We start from the raw sequence: 24,513 nt of genomic DNA on the forward strand, positions 1-24,513 counted from the left end.
AAGACAGGTTTTTATTTAGCAAATATTCCAAGGCCTTGAATGCCTGAGAATATATTTTAATCATCCCATATTTGAATGAACTTTTAACAGTTTATAAAATCCCAGGTGATATCGTAGGCAAATTTGGCAGTACTATGAACATTTTTCTTCTAATTCTCGAAAGATCTCACGCTGGGATGGCTGAAACTGACTGACGGTGGAGAGTTTTCTTTAAGGGCTTCTTAGCGATCGGTAAATACCTCATTTATTTTATCCTTTGAAATTTGAATAAAAAACCGTCATAGCTGTTAGTTTGTGGTTCTAGCAAGAACATAGCTGGAAGTAAAAGAAGACAGATTCTCCAGAAGGAAGATTTTAGACTTCATCAGTTGGCTCAGGAATGGCCGCAATCTAAGACCAAGTTAGAGTGCCTGACAGGACCGTATAGTTAGACCATGTAGGGCAAGCAGTGGAGGTGGAAGGAAAACACTGGGTGTACTGACAGTTTAAAGGCATTATACATAAAGGAGATGGTAAAAGGGTCAGAAAAAGCTTACATAATTTTGAAGTGTAGTTTGAAACAATGCATAGGAAGGTGTGGGAATGGAGGAATGTGGCCCAATGCCAGGAAGATGGGGCTGGCAGGCACCATATAGAAAGAAACCCTTCTGTTACCTATAGACATACAGTCCTTAACTCATCTGCCTGCCAACCAACCACATACCCTCTCCCTCCTCAACCAACTCTTGGCCCCCACATCCTTAGTAATGCTCTTGGGGGTGTACTGTTAGAGGAGAGTGGAATGGGATCTTGTACGTGGTCTAAGGTGAGAGGGGATGGCTTGACCCTATCACAGTCATACCTATTTCTTTTCTTAAATACTCTTCCAAATCCTTGCAACACATCAATTGACATCTGTTGATATTACACCTGGGATCTGGGATAGATTTCCTGTAACTTAGAGGTAACTGGTGGCAAATTAGGAAGACCTTGGATGGGATTAACATGGGGGCGGGATTCCAAAAATATTTATGAACTCGAGTATTAATACACAGCTGTTTATATTCTATTTTATGTCACACTGGAATAAGAGGTACAATATTCCTTGAAATCTATAGAAGATAAAAAACGGAGAGAGAAAAATATTCCACCAATATTTTATTTTTTGAAGAAATAGACATTTGATTTATGATTGTACTAGACTGGCATGATATTGAAAACAATTGAAAATGATGTTTTGCCTGTAGTACTAAGTAACGAAGTGTTCTCTTAAAGGACAGACAAAAAGAACAACAAATATGCTTCCTTGTCAATTCCAATTTCGACTTCTGGAATTTGTTTTGAGATCTGAAATGGTGTTAGAATACATGTTTTACTCTGTTTTCATTATAACCTGGGAGCTGTGCACTGAAAAAAATGAATGGTGTAGTTAATCCCCTTAGGGAAGTGGTTTTCTAGTTGAGAAAGAAACAACTCTAGATGAAAAATGTAAGTCAACAATAGGATGTGGTATTTGTTTTTTAACAGGCTGGACATACAATAATGAACAGACAAAAATTCCCTTACACTGATGTCTAGAAAGTGGTCTTTGGAAGAAGAAATTCTAACATGCCTTAAGTCTTTATCTCTTGGGATGGAAGAGGAAAGGCCAAGAATAAAAATAGTATAATTTGGGAGTTTTCAGTCATATTTCAGATCTATCACAAAGATCAGGACAGAAAATTCCTATGTTTTCTTATTAGTATTCTTAGAATTGAGACTCCAATATAACAATATTAATGACCAATATTCAGCAGTGAGTGTTTGGCGGGCTTATGAAACAATTAACATGCATTTCAACGGAATATATCAACCAACATGTATTATCAAGTGAGTATATAATAACCAAGGGAATACACAAAAGAATGTTGTGAAAGTTAATAGTTTGTAACAGTTCATACAAGGAATAAATAAGCAGAACTAAGAACCAATATTAAGGATTCCAGTTAAGATTGAGGAGTTCATTTTACCATCCCCATCGGCATGACTTCTACCTCAGCTATGGCTCAGTGCAGGAGATGCCATAAAGAAGACCTTTATTTCTGAGATAGCATCATTTATCAATCAATAGATTTTTTTGCTTAAGCATCATGGAACCAATGAATTATCCAAGTAAAAGAGGAACTGAAACTCATCTATTTAGGGCCCAGACTTTAAAGATGAAAAAACTAAAGCCCAGACACGAAGTGATTTTCCCCAGGTCACAAAGGGAATTAATTAGATAGACAAACTTGGGAACCTTTGGACATCACCACAAATATATACTCTACTTTTAAATTCTGAAAATAAATATTTAAATCCTAAAAATAAATATTAATAAATGTTGTAATATATTTTTGATATTTGGTCTAATACAGATTAAATCTTTTAAGACATATAGCCAATTCTTTTTTTGATATGAGAGGCATATTTCTAGCTATCATTGAGAGGAGCTTTTTCCCCATAGCACGTATTATCCACAGGCCTCAATAAAGAAAAAACTCAGAGCATTGCCTATGTTTTATTCCAGGGTATAGAATTGTGAGCAGTAAAACCAATCAACTAGTGTTTGGTGCACACTGCTAGGATATGATGAGACCTATTATCAAGAAGCTTGCAGTCTTTGGGGGAAATGAGGAAAACACACACCCGCACACACACACATATATATGTGCACACACACACACACACATATATATATACACACAAACATATATATTATGTTTATTTACTTTTAAGTTTGGGTGTCCATTTGCAGGTTTGTTACATAGGTAAATGTATGTTAAGGGGATTTGTCATACAGATTATTTCCTCAGCCAGGTATTAAGCCTAGTATTCATTAGTTGTTTTTCCTGACTGTCTCCATCCTCCCACCCCCCACCCTCTGATAGGCCCGTGTCTGTTCCCTTTTATGTGTCCATGTGCTCTCATCATTTAGCTCCCACTTACAAGTGAGAACGTGCAGTATTTGGTTATCTTTTCCTGTGTTATTTCACCAAGGATGATGCGTCCAACAATCACGTGATAAAAAGCCCAGCATCACTGATCATTAGAGAAATGCAAATCAAAACCACAATGAGATACCATCTTATACCAGTCAGAATGGGTATTATTAAAAAGTCAAAAAATAACAGATGCTGGCGAGGCTGTGGAGAAAAAGAAACACTTATACAGTGTTGGTGGGAGTGCAAATTAGTTCAACCATGTGGAAGACAGTGTGGAAATTCCTCAAAGACCTAGAGACACAAATACCTTTTGACCCAGCAACCTCATTACTGGGTATATACCCAAAGGAATATAAATCATTCTATTATGAAGACACATGCATGTGTATGATCACTGCAGCACTATTCACAATAGCAAAGACATGGAATTAACCCAAATGCCCATCAATGATAGACTGGATGAAGAAAATTTGGTACATATACACCATGGAATACTACACAGTCATAAAAAGGAATGAGATCATGTCCTTTGCAGGAAAACTCATATTTAACAGTTTTCATTCATTTAATAAGCACTTTCAAGGGCTTACAGATGACACTGAAGTGAAGTTGATGCATACAAATTCTTCATAGTAATTCTCTGTCCTCAGTTTCTGACATCTGTCTCTCACTCATTTTACCCATCCAACTGAATTTTCTCCCTATTTTTCAATCAGCCCAATTGTGAGTAATTTCTTCTCAGTGACTAATTCCATATGCACTCATCATGCTTCTTATTCCTATGAGGTAGCATCCCTGAAATTTCAGCCTCTGGGAAAAATATGCCTTCATCCTTTTAGTTTAGGTTAGATTCATCTATTATGAACCCCGATAAGACTCAGTACTTTTACTTCCTAACACATTATTTTGTGTTTGTACTTACATATTCCTGAGTATATAATTACTATCTGTCTCTCCTGCTAGACTGTAGTCTTCAAGGCAGGTGACAATGTCTGTTCACTGATTGTTATATCCCTAACATCTAGCCAAGTGCCTGACCTATTAGCAGGTACTTAATAATCAAATATGTGGTAAATGATCTAACTATACAACTCCAATGTATCTGAATTTGATTAGGACATTTTGAACATAGTTAATTTTAGTTGTAATAGATAAATATTTGAAACAAATTCATTTTATCAATTCACACAAAGATATTGGCAATGGCTTTACTATTCAACCTGTGGTAGCATCAGCACCAGCTGACAGCCTGTCATAAATGCAGAATCTCAGGCCCCTCTCCACACCTACCCTGCCAGAATCTGAGATTTACAAATTTCCTGGGTTCCTCTAGCACACTGTGATATGTTGTAAATCAGGGATTAAAAACACAAATAACACAAATACTTTATTGGGCTAGGCATATCTCCAAAGTGAATGAAACAAGCCGGAGATATATATATAAATAAATAAATAAATAAATAAATAAATATATATATAGAGAGAGAGAGAGATACTAATTATATAATCAGGAATTTTATAATATAAATATAATGTATATTATAATATATAATATAAATATAATGTATATTATAATATATAATATATAAATGTATAATATATATAATGATAATAAATATAACCTATAACATATTATCATGATATGTATATAATCATGATTATGTACATAATCATGATAATAGGTAACCTCTGACCTTTGGCCTCCTCATAGGAGTGGTGGGGACTATGTTTATATGAGATCTTTAGCTTCATCTAAAAGGCACAGGCTACTGTCCAGAGTTACAAAATTGCAAGGTTAGTGTTGGAAGATCTTTGAACATTTCAAGAGAAACCAGAAATACAAACCTGCATGTATAACCTGTGGACTTAAACACTGACTACTAAATTTAATTCTTTTTAAAGCAAAAGAAATATGAGGATCAAATAGAGCTCATTTGTGTGATAGCTCTACTTGAAGGATCTTCAGTTTTCAAAATCTCATACAAAGGATATCTTTTAGGCATTCAGTTAACACTTCCTAAGGCTTCACTAATTCAGAATTCTTTAATTTTACAAGTCAGAAAACTGTTTCTTTTCTGTAGCCATCGAATTCTTCCTTTCTTTTATTAATTTATTCATTCAATACTCATTCAGTGTCTACTCTGTGCTGGTTGGGTCCTATGCTAAGTACAGAACAACTAACAATGAGTTAGTTTTAGTTATTTATAATCTATGACTTCCAATGGCATCTAGTCTCGTAATGACAACATTATACTTATGAAACAGACAGTATTTGATGTGGGTATTGCTACAATAATTTGTAATGTCTGCTTTTGAGGGATGGTCTTGAGAAGGTTATGCTCTATTTTAGTAGTTCACAAATCTAAGTGGAGAGACAGAAGCAGAAGGTACAGATAACTGAAGACAAATGGTGTGAAGGAGGTTGACAAGAGGATATGGTTGAACATAAAAGCAATCCCACAGAAGTGAATTCTGGATGTAATGTATGGCACCCGTGGTGATTTTAAAATGTTAAAACTTCCTGTAACACTCCCTCAGCTTCATAATTTCTGGCAGTCCAGAAAACATACTTTATCGCCACTCAAGAAGAGAGAACTGTTTCACAAAAGCTAAAGCTCTAAATTCCATTTCTTGTGTACATTAAAGACTTAATTAACTGATTTAACTACATTTTGCCTATTTTTTTCTAGTTGCTACATTCTCATTTCTTCAGTTGGTGTGAGGGGATTTTCTCTCTTTGTGGGTGTGGTTTATATTACCTCAGAAGAGGCAGTGATATTTTTGAGAAAGCAGCATGCTAGTGACAAACACTTCACAAGGCTTTATGTTAGTTTGGTGGCAGCTGTGACCAAAAGTGTAGTAAAAATCAACTGAATGTTTTATTCAAATGTGTTTATCCAACAGTGGTGAGTGAACAAAGGTTGAGTTAATCTGTTATACGATATCTAGGACTGGATTTTCTATCCAGGATAAAAGTATGCTTTGTCTCAATTCTCTTGAATTTTCCATTTCATTCATCTTTCCATGTTAAATAATGCTCCAATGTTAATATTAGTAACTTTTTAGTTATTTTTTTCTTTGAGGCAACATAGTAGTTTGTTTTCCACAGTGTTTACCATCAAGTATGCCAGCTTGGATGACTCTCTCTGCCCTGTAATATTCATCTACTCTGCATAGCAAGCCATTCACCTACGTAGAACTTTTTTTTTTTTTTACATGGAGTGTTGCTCTGTCGCCCAGGCTAGAGTGCAGTGGTGTGATCTTGGCTCACTGCAACCTCCACTTCCTGGGTTCAAGCAATTCTCCTGCCTCAGCCCCCTGAGTAGCTGGGATTACAGACACACACCACCATGCCCAGCTAATTTTTGTATTTTTAGTAGAGACAGGGTTTTACCATGTTAGCCAGGCTGGTCTCAAACTCCTGATCTTGTGATCTACCCGCCTAGGCCTCCCAAAGTGCTGGGATTGCAGGTGTGAGCCACCACACCCAGCCAGGACTTGTCTTCATGCTTAGTTTCACTGTTTCCATTCTGACTGGCAAAATTTTCATACTATGTATTATTGTCCTCCCCATTTGACATCTCTAGTCCTCATGCATTACAAAGCCTCTGCATTCGGCAGAGGTTTTAGCATTCAACATTTCTCTCTGTTCCCAGTTTTTCTTTCTTAATCAACAAAATAGCAACATATCTACCCTCTGCTTCTTTGCTCATCCTGGAAAGTAGGAAGGCTAGAATTACCCAGAAAACTTGAGTCTATTGTATTTTCTGAGATGATATTTTTATTAAAATCTTCTTTTTTCCTCCCTCCCTCCCTCCCTCCCTTCCTTCCTTCCTTCCCTTCCTCCCTCCCTTCCTCCCTCCCTTCCTCCCCCCCTACTTTCCTGCCCTGCCGCCACGCCACATCTCTCATGCATTATTTAAGTATCTTCCAATTCACATATTTCCATATTTTGCACATCAGCCACAGTAACTTCTTTTGAAATGAGGAATCTGACCACATCACCACACATGTCCCCTACTTAAAGTACTTGAACAACTTCTCACTGCCTAAGATAATTAAGCTCAGACTCCTCATCTGACATATAAGCTCCATTATACTGTGTCTCTTGTGTGGCCTTTCACAGCTATACCAGCCAGCCCTGAGATGCTCCTGGTCTCTGAATGGGACACCCTTGACTTCAGTGCCTGGCTTTTCCCTTTGCAATATGTCATACTCCATTCGCTTCCCCTGTCTCTCTGTCTTCCCCGCTTCTTTTTCCTGCATATCTTCCCATGGGCATATTGCAACCTCACACTTGCCTTGAGAGCACAGTCTCTGCACACTCTCAGGCTAGATTCCAGCATGGATGTTCCACTCACTAGTTTTGGGCCTTGAACAAGTTATTCTACCTCTCAGTGCTTTAGTTTCCTCATCTGTGAAACAGAGTATTACTAGTGCTCACCTTACCAGGTTGTTGTGAAAACTAAATGAACAAATCCATATAAAGAATTTATTATGTGAGTATGTAATAAATTATTATGACTAAATCCATAAATCTTCACAACACATTAATATCACATTTTTAGTCAGCTTAAGAATAGTAAAAAGGCAAATCTACTGTGATAAAAGATCATAAACAGAAGAAAGCATTCCAAAGCTAAATATAAATGGTTTGAGGATTACCAATTCGTTAGGATCAGTCATTTTCTGTTCTCTTTCATTGATTAGGATAATCAACACATAGTTTTTGAAATTCAAGATTAAAATAAAATGGATTAAAATTACTGAATACCTGTATTAGAAAGGAAGAATGGAATATAACAGTAGGCATCACATAATGACTCAATTGCTTTTCTAATCTCAGTTGAATGCTTTATTGGGATATTACCAAGATTTTAAAATTTCAAGATGATTCTTCTTTTCTGTTTCAGGAGATTAGGAGGTTGGACGTTTGACATTGTACAAACTGTGATGATTCATATAGATACTGTACTACTTAACCTACTTATACCAATGACTGCTATTTCCAGGATAAATCACTTGCGTTTGAAGTTTGAAGCAGTACCTAGAGTCCGATCCTAAGCCATACTTAGGATCTCAGGAGACTCTGATGAACAGGAGAAAGTAGGTGTTTCCAGTTGCTTCCTGGAATGCTGTTTAGATTTCTAGTTGGCTCTAAGGCCAGATCATGCTTCTATTTAAAGCAATGGTCTCAGGCAGCTAGAAGGAGTCCTGTTGCTATGATACCCAAAGGATTTTATAGTTGGGAACAGAGTGTAAGGGCTTGGATTTAGTGAAGCTATAACTTTAAACAAAAACTGGCTCCATTCTTGAATGTCTGTTGGAATGAACGGTAACCTGAGGAAATGTCAGGTGGGGACCTCCTTGGCCTCCCTAGCAGCCAAGGTTAGAGTCTTCCCCAGGGCAGGCTAAATTACTGGCCTCCTCCAAATTGCTCTGGGGGTTTAAGAGCTGGTCTCTGTCCATAGACTTTTTGCCCAAAGCAAGACCCTGTTGAAAGTGAAAGGGGTCCAATCATTTCAATAGCCCTGGTTTGCTCAGAAGGATGGCAGAAATAAGAAATATTCCTATCAAACTGGATCTGTGGCGATTCTAAAGCTGGAGCTAGGATAAATGGTTAATACCAAAAAAGGGTAAACAGATTTCATTACAAATGTTTGCTCTCCCCTTCTCTTTGTGTGTGTCTCTTAGGTTGTCTCTTTCTTGCATATCGATGACTTTCTTCTATCTTATGAAGTTTATGTGTAGCTCTCAGAAGACCCACATAGTAATAAAAATTCCCACATAACAAAAGACCTTCTCTTCTGTTAAAGTGTCTCTGTGATATAAATTACATTATAATAACATCACCTGGTGAGATTGCAATGTTTATGAAGTCCGTGTGTATTGATATTATTAATAGTTACAATAAAGCACAATATTTTACATTTCCAGTAAGTACTGTCTATAGATACATCTACATTGACTGTGGGTCTGAACATGATTTGTTGCTGTTGCTTTGGAGCTTTTCAGTTAGAGGCCTGTTATGTGAGGGGTGAAGCATAAATTTAACTTTGTTTCCTCTCTGTGAAATCTCTTAGTGCATTTTGACGATTCCTTCATTACATACATAATTAATGAGGGCCTATGCTATATGCTAAGCACTATTAGAGTTGATGTGTGACATAAAAATAAATAAGATGTGGTCTTGTACTCAAAGTACTCACCCTCTGCCAAAATATCTTCCTTTGTCTTTTAGTGACAATTGAATCTTAATGTTTATACTTGGTAGAATTCACTATTATCTGCAGTAAAATATTTATGTCATTGTCAATCTATTTAAATGAAATTTTAACACTTATTTTTTTCTCACTTCTACTCCTGATCATATCCTGGGCATCTTTTCTGTGAAGCTGAGTCATCCAATGGTGGCTATTCCTGAACATGAAGCTCTTGATTCCAAAGAGGTAAATGTAAGATAGGACTGGACATCTAGTTATCCATTTCTGTGTGATCGTAGTAATAAACCAATCTAATTTTTTTAATGTTAACAAAATTATGCTTTTATAAAAAAAGAAAGAATTATTACTAACTGTTTCAGTCTGTCGGTCACAAGGATTTGATAGTGAAATAAGTAAATTCTTGCTGCCTCTCAGTGTAGAAGGTAGCAGTAGAGTTCCCCGTGTGTGATACCTGGACCACAAACCAACTCCTACCCCAAGTGCCTGTTTCGTGATTTCCTTTTTGGGTTCATATGTGAAATCACCATTGTCTTCTTTCTCTAGAGGGTCAATGGATGTCCCATAATCCATATGGTGTGTTTTCTGGGTCAGAGTCACAGTATCTCATGGTATCTCAGTTTCAGTTCATAGGAAGATGAGTGCTAGGCTCACTGTGCACCCCCAACCCCACCTTCCCCAAGTGAATTTTATATATGGCAAACAGCTTTTAGACAAAAGTGTATCAGCTCAGTCATAGCCTCTACATTTCATGTAAATGTTTATCTACTTTAATGTTTTGAGCTGATAAGTAAAAAGTAAATTCAAACAACTTTCTGTTTTTAAAAAAATGCTTTACCATAGAAACAAAGACAAAAGTTCTGTAAAGAAATGTTCTCATCATGGTTTACTTTTGTATTCATCAAGAGCAAGAATAACTGAACAGTGTTTTCTTCTTCTACATCCCCTCAGATAAAGTGGAAAATGGGAGAAAAAAGGTGATTTTAAAAAACTTATCTCTGAGAAGGGACTGGGTGAGCTCACACATTCATTTAAAATACCCTCACAAAAGAAGTATGCTTAATTTTGAAGCCTCCAAGTTTAGGAAGAAACGAGCATAATATAAAAGAGAAGTAACAATAATAAAATTCCATGTATAATTTGAATTTTCTTTTCCAAGCCATATTTTCCACAATTTAGGGCATATTATCTACTTTTCCTAAATTGGCATCCCTATTTCTGCAAAATTAAAAAGGTCTGTCATACTATAAGACTGTAACATTAGTCATTAAGATATAAAGTTGTGTTATGAATAGGTATGCATTTATATCCTTGATCACATCTCTGGTTACTTTTTAAGATAATATTGTAAAAATGGGATTATTGGTTTTATGATTATGAACATATGGGAGACTCTCAACACATGTAGCCAAATTGCTGTTCTGGAAAGTTGTAGTAATTTACCATATGAGGAGTGTGTTATAATAATATCTGTCTCCATGCAGTCTTGGCAGCATTGAGAATTATTATAATTCCCAATTTATTGAGAGGTTACTATACATTAGAAACAGTGTTATGCACTTAGTTTTACTTAATTTTCACAAAACATTCTTAAGTTAAGTACTATTATTATTCTTTTTAGAGATGAGAAAACTAAAGCTGCAGGAACTTAATCTATTGCCTCAAGTCAAATAGCTAGGAATTGTCTCCACAATCAGAAATTGAATCCAAATCTGACAGCCTGCAGTCTGTGCCTCTTGGGCACGCTATTATTCTCTGTCTAGTGTCTAAATTAATCTAAATTAGGATTTTTAATTTAGATAAAGATATTTATCCAAATTTCTCTATTTTAATTTATATTTCTATCTATATAATCTAATTCTCTTTTAAAATCACCTTTTAAAATACTTGCCAAATTTAAAGGGAAAGTAACTTTTTAATGTTAATTTGCATGTTAAAATTCTGTATTTCTTCTGTTATTTTTGTCTTTTTAAATCTATTTTGTTTTTGCACCATCTTATGCATTTATTGGTATGGTAATATATTTTTGTTGAGTGGTAAACTCCCTTTTTATATATTACAGTTAATAACTTTTTGTCAAATGTGTTAGCTCTTTCAGTATGATGGTGGCAAATTGTGTAACAGTGAAAAATTAGAAAAATATATACGTTCAGAAATAGAAGAATGATTAAATAAATTTTGCACATTTCAGATGAATATAAAAAATGGGAAACTTTGTATTTCTTTCAAATACGATAATTTTGGTTCAAGTTCACATAGACTATATCTACACAATAAGAGTGTTCGTACACAAAAAAGAGAAAATGAATTGGTTATTTAAATTACAAAAACAGTCAGTTCAGATAACAAATTGAGAACTACTGAATGTTAGGTAATGCAAAAGACTTTTTGAGCCAAAGACAACGGTATAGATGTAGTATTTGCATTTTTTTACACCAATTATCACAACCCTGGAGACAAAACTTAAAATTAAGATAGTGGATAAGATTGCCATAAAATGATTTTGATTCAGGTTTGGAATATATGAAAAATGACATTTAGAGTTTGAAGTTTAATATTTGTGAGAGACAGTAACTATTAGTAATAAAAAAATGTAAATAATTAAGGAAAAGGCCATTTTGTGCTTTCAGTTTGCTGTATTTTACTTCTTAGTAATATTGGCACATTTTGGAGCAATTTAGCAACTTTTTACAACTTCTTATGATGTGTGGTCAGACTAATATTGACCAATATATTTCCCCCAAACCTTTTCTCTGTTATTTATTTACCTTCAACAACAACCAAGAAACATCAGTTTTATAAAGCAATTCTGTTCTTATGACTATATGACCTAAAGGAATAAACCATTTCAGTTACAAACCCAGTGCAAATAAAAAATTATGGAAGAGCCCTTGATGGTATCTCAGAATTTTCCTCTTGGTTTTTCTTTCATTTCCTAAAGACATTAGTTTATCTTGCTTACTACCAGACTTGTCATTTCTTGAATCAAATCAGGCTATTTGTAGATACTACCTTTTTAAAATTAACTCAGTAATTCATTTAAATACAAACAGATGTTAGATATCAGATTTGACTTACCCATTATTTTTATAACTCACATCATTTCTAAAGTTCATTTAAAAGGAACTAACTCAAAAAAAATTCCACTTAACATCTAGCTCAGTGGTTCTCAACCCTGGCTGAACATTAGAATCACCTGTAATTGACTTTTGAAACACACCAATGATAAATATACTTCCTTGTCATATGATAGGGATCCACTCCAGACAAATTAATAAATCAAGAAACTTTACAGGTGACAAAGGTATTTGTATGTTTTAAAATCTCTTCGGATTGTTCAAATATGCATCAAAGGTTGAGATCTTCAAATTATAGTTCCTTTATTGGCAGTCTAGGAAGGCCAATCAAATAAATCGGTCATTCAACCCTGAAAACCCAAAATAGAAAGTAAAAGTAGGAGGATCATGAAAGAATTTGTTCCAGTGAATGATTTCAATTACTAAAAAGTTGGGTGACAACAAATTCCTGTCCAATGGCTTAAAGGAATAACATGTGCTTTAATTTGTGGTAGATTAATTTTGAGAGATCTGTTCTATGTTGAGATTCACTGTAATTTCATTAGTAAAATTTAATACTTTATTTTTGTTTGCTTTGACATTCCATACAAGGTTTGGAAATTGCTTAGGATGGGGCTGGCATAGCATTTGGTGCAAGCTGAGTCTGGAGGCTTAGTGCATTCCAAACAATGTTTTATTTGTACTTTAGATAGCACTTAAAATACACGGTCACTGATGAAACTCCATACAAGCAGATGAGATCCGTAAATAATTGATTTGGCCATTGTGTCAGCTGATTTTCAAAGAATACTTTCATAGATTTTTACTGTTCACACCAATGCAGTAATTTCTAAGAAGGTGAATATTTAACACCATACAGGCAGAGCATACTCGTTGACTGAGATAAATGATTTCTGAATTGAGTTACTTAGAAGAAAATTAAATTCTAGTAGTGACAATTATTTTTTATTGTATTTCTCATCTTGTAAGTTCAGCAACTCTTTTATCCACAACCACTCCATAAACTACTTCTCCTTCTGTAGACTTATTTGTGAAAGTCATACTGCAGAATGAGATATAAACAGATGGCCCCTCTTTGTATTACCTGCTACATGCAGCCCTATGACTACTGCATTTTATTTTCAAATTGAAGATCAATTGATTTCCCAAAACATGATTAGATGCATTTGGTTCTGTCCTTTCAGGTTCATTTGTTATTAACACAGCTTGAGAGCTAATCATTCACTAGCTGCCCATAAAACACATACTAAGCAAATTCTTGTGTTTTCTTATTCCTTCTCTTTGCAGATTTTTGATAAACATTTAAGGGCTTACAAGATAACAATTCTGTTAGCAAGGTGACTATGACCGATTTGCCACTTTGGTGGTATATAAGCTTTCTGAGTTTATTTTATTTTGAATTTCAGAACCTCCACTGATGTCTAAGTTTCTAAGAGTATAAAGCAGCCATCCCATTCCTCTGACTTTATCCTCTGGATGAGAACATAGAAAAGAGAAAATAAATTACTTGCCCGTGGAAGCCACTCTCATTTTCTGGTTTGATTCAAGGGTAAAAATAAAATTATCAAGAGAAAAAGGCCCACTCTATTCTTTTCAGGCAATTTTCCAAAACATTATTTCTCAAAATGAAGCTTTGATACATCTTGGATTGCTGAGAGTTGAAGGTTGTAATCTCAGGCAAGAATTTGGATTCTGGATATTATTACCTGTTGATTAAAAGAAGATTCCTATGCATTGATAGACAAATGGCTACAGGGCCAGGGTAAATTTGTCTTATAAAAATAAACACACCTGATACAGGTACCTGAGTAGATAGCCACCTTTCCCAGGCATCAGGTGAGCAGGGATGGATAAAGGAAAGGATATTCCTATACTCAAATTTGATAGCAATGTACCCATCAAAATGACTTTCTTGTGTTGTAAGCCCCCAACCTGTGTTGGGGAAATGTAATTTAAAAGCAGAACAAAATAAAACCTTTCTGCTAACCCAGAAGTTCCCTTCACAAGGGTAGTAGAGAAAGAAAACCCTTTTTGTTATTGAATAACATTGAACCAGAATGTGATGTGCATCATAGGCAATCTGCTAAGAGGCTGCAAAGACAAGAAGAAATCTCACCCTTCGTATAGCCAAGGAGAAAGACCCCATTATATATATGTTCTCAAGATCAACAATAGTTAAGTTGGTCCTCAAGTAAGAAAAAAATGGCAGCATCGTTAATTATATATAGTTCATCCTAAATTCACCTGGAATTTGGGATGACAATCTGTGTCTGGCTTTACGCAAGGCAAAGTAAACTTCTCATATCTTTAGGACATGGGGTTGTTTTATAACTTTGAGCCAGGCTTGAGCTAAAGTTAGAGTCTTACCCTCCCTGGAAACTGGCAGATAGGGATGCTATCTTTCTTGGTTGTTTACATTTAAAGGAGGTGGTTCTTAAGTCCTTGAAAGAGACTTTTCAGGGCCTGACAGAAGGCCCACCTGTTTTCAAAAGAATTTATATACATTTTAAAGAGAGGAGAAAGTGCCTACAACGATGAGTTTCTAAAGTAAATGCTTTAAGAAAAAGAATGAGGAGGGAAATCTCTCCCCTTATGCTCAGCAGCAAGAATTAAGCCTTTCTTTTTGAATTTCCAATTGCGCTTACACTTGGCTGGCAAGAACCAGAATTAAAATCAGAGAGAGTCTGGTTCTGAAGTAGCCAATACAGGTCTCATTTATTTTTCTCTTCTAGAAACTCAGTTAAATCTACTATAGGAGAAGTGGGCGTTTGACAATTTTGGGGTCTCTCCTTCAAAGTCATCTCAATAGATTAAAGTTGGGTTTGATATTACAGTGAGTCATTGTCAAGTTGAGCAGAAGTCAGGAACTAAAAGGACCTACAACTCCTCTGTGTGGTGGCTTGGGAAGACTATTTCTAGTTTCCAAGAGAAACAAACAAAACACTAAGATCAGAGTTAATAATTATTTGGAGCTCACATCATCCATATGTCACGGGGTTTTGATCCCAGATTCAACATTGTACTCTCTAGAGTCCGTTGTACCTGCATCCTTTATCTATGAGGCTGCCTTTATAGGACCTTAATTACTGAACGTTTTATAGCTTCTGGCTTATAGATAATAAACTCTGATACCAGATTTTGTCTTTTTTCACCAAAGTCAGTAGTTACATAAATGCACAAAACATTTGAAATCTTTCAGGAAAAAAAAGAACATGCAGCATTTAATCATATTATGATACACATTTCTTGGAAATGGCTTTTTGTTCTCAATACATGCAGCCTGATTTCATATTCACAAGAACACATATGTAGGTTATTTTATTTTCATTTTGCAGTAAAGAATATGCATATTTGGTTTTGCATTTAATGGGAATGAAAAACCAACTCACACAGCACATTCTTTTAAGAAATGCTTTCTGTAACATTGGCTTAATGTTTCACAAGAATATATTACTTATTACCCAAAGTTAACTCTGAATTAAAAAAAACCAAGATTTTGAGTTTCACTGTGTTCCAGAATTATGACTTCCAAAGCATTTTATATTTTCTTGTATCCAAAATAACTGTGTTGTTTCATTGGCAATATAATAAAATACTGAGCCTTAACTGCCAGTGTGCTAGTTGGATAATAGAATTGATTTATTTGTTGATGATTCTCACTTTTCTTACATGTTCACCTTTGTTATTCCCAAGATTTTTAGCTCTTTACCTATACTGAGATTGGCAAAAAAACCCAGGAAAAACTTCACAAAGTGTCTAAAATGATGGCTGTAGCCGTCATAGCATAGGCTGCTAAGTTGTAGGGCCAAACATTTATTTGATCTGCTGGTGGGTTCCAGAAGAGCTGAGAAATAGTGCTAAGCTTGCTGGCATGGCGTCAGAGGATGATCTGCCTATGGTGCTTCAATCTGATTTAATGATTCCTATTATAATAAAATTTTATATTTGAGAGGGAACTTAGAAGGCATTTATTCCAATATTTTATTTAATGTTATAATCCCATCTACATCATATATGCTCATATATCTTCTATTGAACCTCTCCTGGTAACAGAGTTCACCATTTCACAAGCCAGACTCAATATAGGTTTTAGTTTGACTAAGACAAACTAAGTAATGGCTATGTGAACAACAAAAGCAAATAAAACACATGGAATAAGCTGGGGTTTAATTTGGAGCACTATGACCTTGGGTGTGATATTGAATCTTTCTGAGCTTCAATTTTATTCTTGGTAAAATGGAATCAAATGATTGTGAAGGTCTGCCTAAATGTATGTAAAGTGCTTAGCATATAAAATACATGGCACTTAAAAAGTACTAGCCAAATGATGATCATTTCCTTAAACCTCTTGTGAAATTAACTACTAAATGCTGGTACTTTAAGAAAAATCATATTGGTGCTTTCAGAAAAAGCAAAATAATGGTAATTTTTATTTGTCAGAAAAATTAATGAGGAGATATACTTGAGTCATTTCCTCCCTTCATTCTAGGACTTCAGAGAATTCCAGATGATGAAAGCTACAGCTTACTTCGTACCTTTTGCCTGTTGATTTTCTATGGCCAGAACAAACCAGAGCAGTCATGAGCCACCCCTTTGTTAGTGCTTTTTATCTGTCTCCTTCTTCTAGCCTAAAATGTACATTCTCATAATAATGCAGAATGTAACCGTGATTCACAATCCTGTTTAGCTGCTTGGCCAAGACATACACCTTGCACATAGGAGCCAGCTCTAAGTCACCACTGCTTCTTCACCTCATGATCTGGCTGAGGGCAAAGCACAGACAGTTGCCTACAGAAAGGCAACTGACCTCCTTTATTTTCTACCAGGCATTTCAGAAGGCTCCCATGTTAGTCAGGAGTTGGAACCTGGAAATAGAAAGTTCTGGTCAGTTTCTCCATTGCTGTTATTCCATCACATTGTTCTATCAGAGACATGTCTTAGAACTATATTTCTCTTCTTGCTTCATCTCTGATGTTTTCTTTTATACTTTCTTTTGTATAATCTGCCTTCACAGTTGCCAATAGCCATCTTCCACTCAATTAAGTTTATCTTATCTGTTCCAGACGGTCCAACCCTATCACATAGGAACAGAGAGACTGAATGGGTAAAGAGATTATTGGAATCACTCCTCTACCACAGAGCAAAATTGTAAGATCAAGCAAATCAATATACGAAAAAAAGCAAGAGGTTATTTGGTCTTGGTCTTTTGTGATGTTCCCTTTTGCAAAAGCTGGGACTTAATTCAATCCCTATTCAGTTTACCTCCTTGTTAGATGATGCATTTCAGGGAATGGTGCAGTCAATGCTAAAGTGAAGTTAAGTCATCAGCCAAGTCATGGAAGGGTGACGGTGTGGGTGGGATCTAACAGTGCTTCCTTAAGGCAGCCCCAGCCCCTCAAAACCATCATGGCACTTTGTAGGAGGCCAGAACTGCTCTGCTGAACTGCCAAGAGATTGGAGTCTGATGTAAAGGTACAGCTGTGTGTCTTTATTATGCCATTAATAGTGAAACAAGGAAGGATCTACTTAAGGAATAAAAATAAGCTTTTCCTATTGTAGCATAAACCCTTTTTTTTGTTGGAGATGCTATGCCCAAATATTAATGTATAAGTTTCAGGTGTATATTTTTAAATTTATTCATCTTAACCTGACTCCCATATTCTCTTATTTTACAGCAATGAAGTTGGAGCAGAGGCTGAAAACACAGGCTGCTGATGTTTTTTGGAATGCTGGTGCTAACCACTTGCTAGATTTAACTTTTTTTTTTTTTTTTTTTATCAAGAATGAGTGCTCCCTTTATGGGCTGCAGTGTAGCAGAACCAAAAAAGAGTTTGCTGCAATTATATAGCATCACAGTGCTCTGCTAACAGCCAGCATAGGAGAGATTTACCTACAGCTTTTTGCACCACTGTTCAAGCCTTTAATGCCGTCTACTTAATATTAAGCTGACAGCAGTACTAACGTGCCCCTATATTTAGCAGCCAAATAAAGAAGAATCATGGGTAAATAGAAGAATGGCTGTGACTATTTTTCAATACAAATTTTATTTAATGCATACATTACTAACTGAGCAAGGTTTTTATTCCCCTTTTACTTCACTTTTTTACATGAAAAAAATCACAACTTTTAAAGTAACTAATTAGCTTTCAGAAGATGCTGATATTCAGAGGTTCTCTGGTGAGATCTTGAACACGAGAAAGTTGGTATTTTGTATAACACACATTGCTTTCCTGTTCTGTTGGGATTCGGTGCTGCTGGGACAGACTATGTGCCAGGAGCAGCCTAGTGCTGATGAACATCGCGTTACTGGAGTGTCTGGGATACCGCTGTCTCTCTGCCTGTCACCACATGATTCTTGTGAAGACTACTTTAGAGTTAGTTTGTATCCAAAATCCTGAGAGCAGCAGAGACCATAGAGCAAACCCATACTTAATGACAGTCCTGAGAGCCCCCTAGAGGCATACCATGTGCCCACCATGTTGGCCATCTTCAATTTATTTCCCAGTTGTCATCCTCAGCAGTCTGTCCCAGCCCCCTCTAAGTTATTTCCTTCTTCTGCTCATATGGGAAGCCTAGGATAATACACATTAAGAAAGAACAGCAGTCTGGACAGTGAGCCCCTGATGGTAAAGGAGTCTTGGGAAAACTGGCTTCATTCACTCTTTGCACATTGTCTATGTTCTCTGTGGAGCCAGCTCTGAGCCACAGTGCCCCTAAACCAAGCTTCATCACCTAGTCCCATCACCCAAACTCAAGCAGGGAGAGTGCCTTATAGAAGAGCAACTAGGCTCCTTCATTCTCCAATAGCCATTTTAGAATGTTCCGATTTCAGCTATTATTTGACAACTGGAAACAAAAACTTCTCAATGTCTCCTTTGTTGGTGTTAGAGAAGCAAAGGAGGCTCAGTAAAGCCCTCTGCTCATCTCTCCTTCCCCCCACAAAAAACCATTTATCCATCAACCTGCTAAATTGTGTGAAACATCACTTTAGATTATTAATAATGATCTCTAACATTCACTGTGCTCTTATTATGAGCAATGCACCACACCAAGTGCTTTATATGAATTTAATTTAACCTCCACAATGAGCCTGTGATGTTGGTAATATTCTTATCCATATTTTATTTTTGTGAGAACAGGCTCCTCCAAATGGTTAAATTAAGCTAGTAAGTGGCAGCGGCAGAATTCAAGTCCAAGTAATCTGATTCTCAGATGAAGCCATTTACTCAATCATTTGTGTAGTTATTTACACAGTCATTTTTGGATCTCCAGTGTAAAAGGGTGACTTGATTACACTCCTCATCTCATGGTAGATTTCTATCATCATGAATTTGGGCAAGCCCCCCTCATGTATGCTTGTTGATTAATGATCATCATTTATAATAATTTCTATCTTCCCTTCCCTGCTGTAGGCACACATTCTTATTATTTAATATATATCTTTTGCTCATATATGTTTTGAAGATGTACATTGTTTTGTCTGCATATATGTTTAATAAATGTAAATGGTATTGCTTATATTCTGTTTTTTTTGTTTTTTTTTTTTCCTACTCAGCTCTGTTTTTAAAGCTTTATATGCATTGCTGTATAGACATCTATTATACTGTGTTCTCACAGCTGTGTGGTAGAGTCTCATCACATTTTACTTATCTACCCTCCCAGCCTTGGTCTCTCAGGTTGTTTTCCTGTACCAACTGTTGTGATGTACATTCTTGCATGTGCCCCCTTGTGGACCTCTGTGAGAATTTCTCTGGAATACATACGCAGGACTAGAATTGTTTAATCCTAAAGTTCCCACGTACTTAATTTGATGAAATCCTCCCAGATTGCTTTCTAGAATAGCTGTACCAATTTTTATCCCCATCAGCAATGCATTAGGTTTCTTATATCCTCAAATACCTCTCCACCTTTGAAGGTCTGAGCTTTGAAACATTAGGCTCCAATGTCATTGGAGGCAACTCCTAAAATGGGAAGGTTGTTTGACGTGGTGTCCTATTCATCCTATATTTTCCAATTCTCTAAGACTTTTATACCCTTTAACTCATTGCAATTTTCAGTCAAGTATTATTATCTTCATTTCGTTTGTCAACCTAAATAACAGAGAGAGGCCCTTAAAAGAAAAAGAAATTTATTTGGGAATAGAATATTGCAATGGGTATACATAGGCTATAGTAAACTATTTGCATGCATATTAAGGGAAGTAAAGAACAATAAAGATTTTTAAAGGAAAAAATGAGGAGGATTACATGATAATTTTGAAATAATTATCCTTAACTACAAATATCAGTAACAAAGGTGACACCAGTTCAAGATTGGATAGGCAGTTGCTGTCCCTGTAGAAATATTTTGTCGTATAAGCTTCCCATTGCTTTTGCACAAGGTTGTGATTTTTCAGAGTTTTCTGTAATAGCTTTTATCAGGCATAGTAGCAGGAGAACTCTCTCTTCATGGCCATTTCTGGCTCTATCAGATTTTTGTTTTTATATGTTTATGACTCCATTTTGATTCTGACAACTTTCACTTGTTACTGAAACATTTGAGCCCGACAGGTTATTTGACTGAGGTCACTAAATTAGTGAATGACAAACCTAGTACAAGGTCTTTTGATTTTCCTACTCTGTCATTGCTACAAATTGCTGCATCTGAACATCATGGTCTAATTTATTTGTTCAGTTTCTCAGTAAAGAACAGAGTCTTAAGAGCATGAGCATAGGAAGGGCAAGTGTTGATTGTGAGGAGAACATGGAACATGAATTAGTGACTTTCCAGTTTGGTGAGCAGCGCATTCAGTGCACTAAGGAGGTTGGGGGCACTACGTATGTTTCTGAGGAGGAAAGAGATGGTGACAGATGATGTGGAATTGCCAGGTACTGAGACTGCATCTTTATTTGGGTTCTCCCAGAAGCGAACTCTAAGACAAGGATTTAGTCTAAGTAGTTTATCTGGGAGATGATAATAGGAAACACTGATAAGGAAGTGAGGAAGTAAGCTAGGGGAAGCCAGTTACTACATAGGGCAACTACTGTAGTTTATTTCCACTAAGAAATTTGAGGACACAAGGTTGAACAGTCCTCAGACTTCATTCAATTTAGAGTAAAGGAAACTAGGATAGTAATTCTAAAGCCTGAGTATTAACTTTTACGTGACTATGTCTGTGACTTCCTTCTTTATAGAGCTTTTGTTTTTTTCGGACTTTTCATTACACATCACCAGTGGGACCCACTATTTTCTTGTGAAATTTTAATTTGGTGAAAATGGAAGGTCTTTTGAATATCGTTCTTCATAGTCTCTGTAGTAAAGTGCAGAAACAAAGAGATAATTGAAAGCTTAAGTAACAAGGGAATATTCTCAGAATTTTATCTATTGGGCCAAGCAGAAAAATCTGCAATTAGGACAGGGGACAAAAATTCTACTTTAACTAGACTGCTGCGGATTTCCACATGTGAATTCTTTATCAATTAGAAATTAAATCAACTGTGTGAGATGATAACTTGATTTATGAGAAGAAAAGATTGCTTTGCTTAGAGTAAATCCAGAGGTCTCAGAATAATCAACTAGTAGTTAGAAAATATTTCTGGATTTGTTTAAAATATATAGTACATTTGGGGAACATTTCAGATATTCCTGTGGTAGGTTGTAAAATTAAATGTTATATTCCCTTCAAACTTTAAAATGTATTATTTTCAATTTATTTGACTAGAAATAGGCTTTTCTCTTCATTTTATGGTTTAATAAAAATGCTTTCTTATAAAAGTTTTCTAACAGATGTATATGCAATTGCTCATCATCACTTAAGCACCTGAGTCCATATTTTCCTTAACTGGAAACTCTGGGGATAAATTCAAAAAATAAAACCACACAACGGGCAGAGGAAGATTCATAAATGCTAAAAAAAAAAAAAAAAAAAAGAAGGAAAAGTAAAAAAGACAAATTTTTCCCAGGGGCTACAGATTGTGATTTTAAAATATTGAACAGAATATCTAAATTAAAACAATGGAAAACTCAGTTAAAAATGTGTTTAGCCAAGAATATGTTCCATGGAAGTACTAAGAGAGAGGCAAATGGTTCTGATAATAATGTGACTAGAACTGGATAATATTTCTCACAAGGCTTAGAAGCCTTTTCAACTTTGAGCTGAGTTAAATCACTTAAGGGAGTAGAAATTCTAGAGATTTTGTCAACTCTGCTTTTGAGTCACAGTTCAGTCTTTTTGTTTTTCTTTTTAAATCAATACTAGTTTAGGTAAAAATAGCAGAGTTGTGGAGAAATTAAAGTTAGCAGCTTACTTCTCTTTTCCAATGAACAGATAAAGTTTGTAAAACCTTTTACTTAAGTCATTTAAGATTAGAGAAAGAAGTAGATTTTGAAGAATGCGTAGCAGGTCAGGCTCTGAACTTTGAAGAACTGGTGCTCAGTTAATATTAAGTAGGTTTGGCCGGGCACGGTGGCTCACGCTTGTAATCCCAGCACTTTGGGAGGCCGAGGTGGGAGGATCATGAGGTCAGGAGATCGAGACCACGGTGAAACCCCGTCTCTTCTAAAAATACAAACAAAAAAAAAAATTAGCCGGGCCGGGTGGCGGGCGCCTGTAGTCCCAGCTACTTGGAGAGGCTGAGGCAGGAGAATGGGGTGAACCCGGGAGGCAGAGCTTGCAGTGAGCGGAGATCGCGCCACTGCACTCCAGCCTGGGCGACAGAGCCAGACTCCGTCTCAAAAAAAAAAAAAAAAAAAAAAAAAAATTAGGTTGGTCCAACAGAATTTAGGAAAGTATACCAACAAGGACTGAAGCTTTCATTCATTATTATATACTAAGGCAGTAATCCTAGGGAGAAAATTCTATTTTTCAAAATTTGTTTTTGCACACAACTAATAATATTTACATAAAAGGGAGAAAACAAAAACGTATACTTTCTTCTAAGTTTCCAGTCCTATCACTGCTCACAGATTTTGCTTGCATTATTGCCTCAGGAGTAATAATAAGGGAGATTAAACGTTAAGGTTAAGATGTGGCAGAATTGGATTGGAATTTTGGTCTTTTTTGCTCCAAAGGTCTTTTTCCTCTACAAGTGTTTTTCCATTTTTCTTCTGCCATGAGTCAAACAGTTAACACTTCCTTGGAAGTCACATTCCCTTCTCTAAGGGTACATCAGTAAGAGCTATGAATGGAGATTGTGACAGGTGGGAGCCTCTTTACCAGCTGGGCAGCAAATAGCTTCAAGTCTGATTTTTCTGATTAACGGTTCAAGTTTCCACTTGCCCAACAAGCAGGAAATCTGAATAACTACATTTGGATATTGTCCTCTGAATCCCCTTGCCCAAAGCCTCCTTTATGCAAGATGAAACTCCTTTTTGGGAACTAGGCTCCACTTCTCTCAGACAATCTTGATGGGCACCATACTACTCAAGCAATTCTTCCTAAATTAACAAAATCTGCTCTAAAGAGACTGTTTCTTGATCTATGGACATAGTTCTGTATTTTTGATTCCTCTTTTCAAACTTCTGCCTTACTTGACACTCCATCACAATAAAGGAGGATTTAGAGATTACATCCATTTTAGTGGCATGCCAGCTGCTCTTCCTCTCTTCTTCTGTAGGTGCTAGTGCTTTACCACTCTAATATTGAAAACTTCTGTTATATCACCCTATTCCCTGAATAATTGAGAAAACCTAGTGTGATTTGTTCACCACTTCAGAATACACTTGCTAAATCATTCTCAATGGTAATATGTAGAATGCCGCCTCTAGTTAAGACTGGTTTAACACATCCCTGCTTGCTAAGATAAATTCAATGTCCTCTCCAAGATTTCTGTGAATTCCCTAAGATTATATTTTTCTTAACATTCTCTAGAGCAAATTCCTAGCTTCTATGGAACATTCATGTCCTACTTCGCATCTTGCTGAAACACTCTTAGCACACCTTCAGTGTGGATCACATTCCCTTTACCTGAGAATCCCTACCTACAAGTCCCCTCCACCAAGGTATAAGCTAGACTTTTACTGAAGATTTGTGAGCTATGGTGATAACTGAGAGGTGAAGACTTATTACATGGTAACAAATGACAGACTATTTAAATTGGATTTTAGACTTCTTAGTTCTTAAAAAGGAATGAGTCATTTATGACAAATTGGCATCTTCCATTTCCACCTTGCTGTTTGGAGTCCTTCTCTCATCTTCTCTCTCAGCTTCATTCTGTCCACAAATTGCTTCTTAATTTTTATACAACTGTTTTAATATCTCTTTCTTAGATCTCCTATCCTTCTAAATAGCTTATT

The 24,513-nt window shown here is 36.0% G+C and overlaps 1 protein-coding gene across 4 annotated transcripts in view; it reads left to right on the forward strand.

Moving 5' to 3' along the window:
- The window catches only part of MLIP (muscular LMNA interacting protein), a 165,253-nt gene extending 147,001 nt beyond the window's left edge, over positions 1-18,252 (forward strand). For 3 of the 4 annotated variants that reach the window (XM_032140871.2, XM_058432601.1, XM_032140873.2), the window contains 2 exons: positions 9,338-9,391; positions 17,304-17,389. In XM_032140871.2, the coding sequence (XP_031996762.1) occupies positions 9,338-9,391; positions 17,304-17,348 (99 nt within the window). In that variant the 3' untranslated portion in view covers positions 17,349-17,389. Of the gene's footprint in view, positions 1-9,337; positions 9,392-17,303; positions 17,390-17,915 lie in introns of those variants that run through there. The other variant, XM_032140872.2, reaches the window with a different exon arrangement.
- Positions 18,253-24,513: the final 6,261 nt, after the last annotated feature.

This window comes from Hylobates moloch, unplaced genomic scaffold (assembly GCF_009828535.3).
Source record: "Hylobates moloch isolate HMO894 unplaced genomic scaffold, HMol_V3 SCAFFOLD_20, whole genome shotgun sequence".
In the NCBI taxonomy this organism is placed as follows: Eukaryota; Metazoa; Chordata; class Mammalia; order Primates; family Hylobatidae; genus Hylobates; species Hylobates moloch.